The 6,642-nt window shown below is 34.7% G+C and overlaps 1 protein-coding gene across 1 annotated transcript in view; it reads left to right on the top strand.

Moving 5' to 3' along the window:
- The first annotated feature begins 4,961 nt into the window (after positions 1-4,961).
- The window catches only part of LOC122085785 (transcription factor bHLH100-like), a 2,537-nt gene continuing 856 nt past the window's right edge, over positions 4,962-6,642 (top strand). Inside the window, exons 1-2 of the mRNA XM_042654364.1 lie at positions 4,962-5,284; positions 5,394-5,750. Coding sequence (XP_042510298.1) covers positions 4,985-5,284; positions 5,394-5,750 — 657 coding nt within the window. The 5' untranslated portion in view covers positions 4,962-4,984. The remainder of the gene's footprint in view (positions 5,285-5,393; positions 5,751-6,642) is intronic.

The raw sequence follows: 6,642 nt of genomic DNA on the forward strand, positions 1-6,642 counted from the left end.
TATCACTATTTTTCTTTTTCTTTTTTTAGTTTAATTTTTCCACTAGATTTTCATAGACTTTATTTTTTTTACTTCGATAACTCTATTTTAATTATCTGAAACTTGACAATAAGAGTAGGGGACCTTTGGATCCACATAGACATTAAATAAAATTTTCATTAGATTTTCATAACCAATAGTAGGTAATGATGAAATATCCCGTTATTTGTTTTCTATACTTCATAGAATTTTAAGTTATTATTCACCAACCAAATGGCGTGCAGTTGTTATTAACTTATTATTATAATTTAGGATTGATGTTTTGTTAATTAATCACATGAGGACCACATCCTATAAAATTATTTTTCTTTTTCCCTCAGGCTAATACACAAAATCATTGGAGATTCTGAAATCAGACCAACCAATTCACAGAAGGGCTTTCTCCTAGGTTACTGTTTGTCTATTGTCCCTTATATAAGAGTAAGTCCCCTTAATTCACGCTCCTTAGGTTTTTTTCTTTTCCCCCATCTTTAAAATCTCTTTGTTAAAAAATAAAAAATAAAAAATAATAATATTATTATTAATAAACAAAACATCAGTGAATCAATATGAATGAAGGGTAAAATTATGATAAAAAATATTTATTTAATTAAATTTAAGGATATTTTTATTTGATCCAAGATAATCTGGATCGAGATCAGATCAGTATCAACCTTAACCGATCCTAACCCCAATTCAATGTCTCCCTCATGGCATGTGCTCCTCCTTAACTAATTTAAGTTTGATCCTCCCTCTCTTACACCCGCCTTACTTAATGTCTTCCCCTCGTCAACAAATCTCTATTCCATTAAAAAAGAAAAAATCCAAGCGGTTGCTTTGGATTGTCTGACATGGTGAAAGGAACGAAAGTTTGAGTGGTTCGTTGTCCTAAGTACAGAAAATAATGCGCAAGAAGTGTTCGAAAAAAGAAAACCTTGCTGCCACTTACACCTCACCATGAAGTATGAGTTCAAGGATGCTTAAATTTTCATTGCAAGTAATGAAGAACACAAAATACTTCTGTGTGAGTGGTTCCAAAGAAGAGATAAGAGGTGTTGAACTCAGAACCATTCACTTCTTAAGATGAAGGTCCTTTCCCACTCTGCTATCCTCTTGGGGTATTTTCCCCTTTAACAACAACCAAAATGATATATGCTCTACAACCTTAATTGTAAAAGTCCATTATGTAACTCCAAATGCTTTCAAAGTATAATCATATAATTCTTTCTCTTCAACCATGGTAAGTAAAAATCCTCAACCGTAAAGTGTTCGAGACCCACAAAATACCGAGATTGAAAGGATGAAATGACAACTACACGTTTAATAAACACTGGGTCTGGAAGTTGGATGGAAGAATATACCTATATTATATGATTTCTCCATAATTCATCTCAACATTACATACCAAACACATAAAAAATCACTCAAAAAAATGTAAGACTTTATAGATCGAATGGATCTAACTCAGTGAATGTACTCATGGTTATGGAGCCTCAATGTGCCTCTCCAATATCCCAGAGACAAAGAAATCCAATCTAATGATTTTGACCCGAAGAGAACAATCCTTAAGAGGGCACCATCAGAGCTCCCCGGAAACAACCTTCTCTGAAACTTCCATCACTCATTTTATTTTCAAGAAAATGGAAAGAAAAGAGGAAGAGAAGGAAATAATTATATATCAAATACATCTCATCACATCACTTTGAATTATGTTATGGTCCCCATATTTTTCATTTTTGTCATTTTGTGGTATGGATCAATATTAAAATTGGTTTCCTGTTTTACCTACAACCAATGAAAGCACCTTAATTCTTTTATCTAAATTAAATTTAATATAATAACTAGCTACAGTAAATTTAGGACCATAACTTAACAAGAAAATTGTGATTTGATTTCATGTCATGTGATCTCATTTCATTTCATGTTAATGATAATGGTCTTCCATAAACTCGGCCGGATGGTGGTCCAACTAGATGGGACCAGGATTTTCCTAATTTTTACTCTAATCTACAGTTAAATGTCATCAAAATATGAATGGCATTTTTCATTATTTATATATGGTGGTTGATGGTCTGAATACCTCTATATACCACTTCTGTAAAGCTTGTGGGTAAGTCTTGTAAAGGGTACCAAAGTTTTTGTGGATTTAGATCCTCTTCAGCTGTTGGGATGTCTAGTATAACATCTGACAGTTAGGAGGACCTGAACACACACCGTAACACATAAATGCACATCCCTAGGTCCACCTAGCTATTAGATGCTGCATTAAACATCCCATCAACTAGAGAGGATGTGAGTCCAATTTTTGCCACATAGAGAGTGATGTGGCAATTTTGACTAGACATATATTTGTCATGGTAATGGTTTGGACATATGACATACCAAATTCTGAATAATATTCAATTATATTTCATTTCATGATATCTATGGATGTCCATGCACCATCTTGCATCCTCTTGGTAGTCATGAGTTTTGATTAATAATTTTATCAAAAAAAAAAAAAATTGATTAATAATTTAGTTTGCCATAGTTAACTTGTATTGGGTTGAAACTTGACATGTGAAATGTGGTCCTTGGACCATCACCCCTTCCCCGAAACAAAACAAAAAATCCTTAGATCTGCAACCACAGGAGGGTCTATCCTGGTGAATGTAGACATTTGTGGAACTACATTTAAGAATGTAAAATCAATCAAACATTAGAAGAAATATTAAGCTTAAAATATAATTAAGTCTTTAATCTAGAAATAGGGGTCAATGAGACCAAGCATATTCTAGTATTTTGTCCCCTTATTCCTCTACTACCTAACCTAGACATTTTAACCCCCCCCACCCAATTTCCTGTTTGCTCTGAAGAAAAAAATTATACTAATAGATGAAATACATAGCTGTCAGGCTGTGTAGCATACATTAATATCTCCCTATGTTTATATTTCTCCTCTCTCCTCCCTGCTATGAAATAATTAATATATCTATCCCCTATTGTGGGAGAAGAATAATAGACCTAAGGAAGCACAAGCATACATTATGGAACCGAATAAAATACTCTATCTATTTGGGAAGAAAGGTTCATATCAGGATTCCTTCTCTATCTCAATATGTGTTGTTCTTTAAAAGCAAATTAGAATCAGATTAAGATGTGCTTAAAACCATCACCCACTTTGCATTGATACCAAGTCCATATTAATGCAAAGCTCATGGGTTATAAAGCGAAAAGTTAAGGCACCATATTTCACTAATCAAAGACTTCCTAAAATGCTAGAATAGGAAATCACACTAATGAGAAGACAAGAGAGAGTTTCATTTAGTATGATTCAATACGTGAGAGGGTATAGAAAAAATCCCTACTTTGGCATCGTGGGAATCTTTTCCACTATTTCACCAAATTAAATTGTAATCCCACATAGTTGTATTGGTGGACCCACTATAACCAATGGATAGATGGACCCACTATAGCCAATGGATAGGTGTAAAATGTGTTAAAAGTTGGATTAAATTGTTAAAAATGTGAAAACGAAAGCACGTGGGGCCTTTATTTTTTTTGGTGCACGATTTGGGGCCTTTTATTAATATAAGTTTGAAAATATTATTACTAAAGTTAAATGATAACACGTGGAGACCGTTTGGGCTGCCACCTAATCTACTGCCGGGTGGAAGGTTCTCACAGGCCGCCTCAAGTTCTCTAAACTTTTTTTCGGTTGACTAATGGAATGACGACAAAATGTAGCTCTCAATAAAACCATGAATTAGGTATATATTAAGGTGATATCTTAAAGTACACGTTTAAGTGAGAATGTGATAATTATAGTAGGAAATTATAATTCTGTGAATACAAACCCAACTAAGGGAACCTCAACACCCAATCAGCTGGAGAATCCCTCAATGGCCGTTGGTAAATCTACTTTGACACTCATAATCTTTTATATATGGATTACGGCTCTGAGTCCTAAGTCCTGAGTCCTGAGTCCTTAGTCCTTACTCGTCACTTGATATATTTTTTTTTTGTTAACCAAGGTATCCTAGTCAGTTTACGCACACCTTGACTAATCATCGAGAAGACTAGCACAACAACCCACCGCCATGATCTCCACTTAAATCACAGATACACAGATGGAGAATCTGATATAAGACCGTGCGCCTAATTGAGGGATTTTTTTTTTTTAACCATATGGGCAACCCACGGGTGGGTGATATTTTTCTAAAGCACGATTATCTTGACTCAGCTTCTCTAGATTTGTCAATCAAAGTTATGTCTTTGAGTATCACATTAATAGACTCAAATCGTAAACCCAATTCTATGTATATTGAGCTCACTTAGTCAAGGTGTAAGGAAAAAAAAAAAAAAAAGGGAAGGGGGGGAGGTTATACCTAACTTGTCGCATGAGACTTGTACTACAACTACTAGAGAGTGGCTCAATAACAAAGCACAAGGTGAAGGCAAGAGAATTGAACCCGTGACCCCTTGGGAGCTTGCACACTACTAGCAAGACACCGATTTGATAATCAAATTAAATTGATGGAGAGCAATCCTATACATAATTCCAAGTTTTTAAACCTTGTTTTCAAGAAAAGTGAAAAACATAAGAAAATTTCTAGAAAGACACATCAGATTTGCCTTACGTGTCAAAACCCTAGGGGCTTCTGATGCTTTACAATAAACCAGTTATTAAGGGTCTCACTAATCAAAGCTAAAGTAGTTGTTTTCTGATTATCTCATCCAAATAAACAACTATAGTTTTGTTGAATCCTTATAAAAGGAATACATTAAAAGTCTTAAGTCTCAATTACCCACTTCATCATCTGCCATTCTGCCTTCTAAATTATTCTTATTAAAAATTGCAAGTCTGGAAGGTAAGCTGGCAGTAATGAATTTATGAATCAAAATACTATAAAAACACAAGAAATCCACTCAATACGTCCCCCCCTTTCCAAAGACTGGAGTAGTAGTTGTTCCCAACGAAACAACAATGTTGGCCAACTCTACTCCAATTCCAACCTTTGGTTTATCAAGACTAGATGATCCCACAACCCATAAGCTCAAGAGTACAGGCAATAATGAACCTTTCATGGGCTGCAACTACAAAGAAGCAGCAGATACTTCAGAATCCTTCCTTCGCTTTCCTTCCAATTCACAGCAACAGATGGATTTTGAAGGCCCTTCCAGTACCAAAAAATTAAGCCACAACGCCAGTGAACGCGATCGCCGGAAAAGATTGAATGATTTATACACAACTCTTCAATCTCTACTTCCAGAAACAGATCGAAAGGTACTTTTTTTCAGTTAAATTTTTCTTGCTCTCTTTGTTGTTGGGACTTGAGTAGAACTCATCCTTAAAAACTAGTTGTTAAAGAGAATTTTCTGATGGGTTGTTGCAGAAGAAACTGAGCATCCCAGCTACTGTTTCTTGTGCACTCATGTACATACCAGAATTACAGAAACATGTCCAAAAGTTAACACAAAGGAAGGAAGAGATCTTATCAAGTATCTACAAGCAAGGAGATACCATGAAGCAAGGGAAAAATGCCGGTAGCGGCGACCGAGTTTCTATGCCGAGTGTTTCAGCGAGTCAACTCGATGATAGGGAAGTTGTGATTCAGATTTGTGTATTGAAAGCTAAAAGTATCCCTCTTTCTGAGGTTTTACTAGTTTTGGAAGAAGTAGGGATCTATGTCCTCAGTGCTTCAGCTATTACCTCTTATGGAGAAAGGGTCTTCTACAATCTCCATCTTCAGGTCAAAACTAATTCTTCTCTTTCTTTCATTATACTAATTACCTTATTAAATTTTAATTCCAGTTGTCTTAATCTTATATCAGCAAGCAACTAAGACATTTCATCACTCATATATTCAGTACTGTATATATATACTATTTCACAACCACCCCTAGCCCCCTAAAGAAAGAAGAAGAAAAAAAAAGGTCTAAAGAGTTGTAATTGATGAGTACACCTTAGAGTGGACCAGACAGCTTTTGTAGGTTGGGTTAGAGTTGATGATCACTCAACCCAATTATAATTGTGTTGGGTATGAACAACCTTTCTAGACTGTGTAAGATTCAGTTTGTTATGGCTACGAAATATCACTTTGTGTTTCGTTTAGTTCAAAAACTTAAACTATTAGGTAGAAATAGATACCAACCGATGTAGGATTATAACTCTAGAACTCCTAACACCTTGATGTGTTGTGGTGTGCAATCTAAACTAGTAGACTGCTAACCTTTCTTAACAAGTACATAAACTCACTCTCATATTTAAGAATAAATAGATGATCAATTTCTGTATTATTTTTAAGTATTTATGGTGGCTATGGTTTGGCTCGAATGCATACTTAATTTTACTAGTGATAGTCGCCCAATCTAAACTTGACCTATTAAATAAAGTGGAATAATGCATAAAAAATCACTGGAGGATTGATATCATTTATATATAATAAAGTGGAAAAAACAATGAAATTAATACTACTTGAGGGTTCAATACTTCAATTTAATAGCTTAAGCTTTCAGGTTTGATCCCCAAGTGATATTTTGTGGGATGTTTAACTTTCTTATGAGAGTTGGGCCGAAGGACATGAATGTAAAACTATAACTCTGTAACTCCTAATATCTCAATACAATCTTTTTTTTTTTTTT

The sequence above is a fragment of the Macadamia integrifolia genome, chromosome 8 (assembly GCF_013358625.1).
Source record: "Macadamia integrifolia cultivar HAES 741 chromosome 8, SCU_Mint_v3, whole genome shotgun sequence".
Lineage (NCBI taxonomy): Eukaryota > Viridiplantae > Streptophyta > Magnoliopsida > Proteales > Proteaceae > Macadamia > Macadamia integrifolia.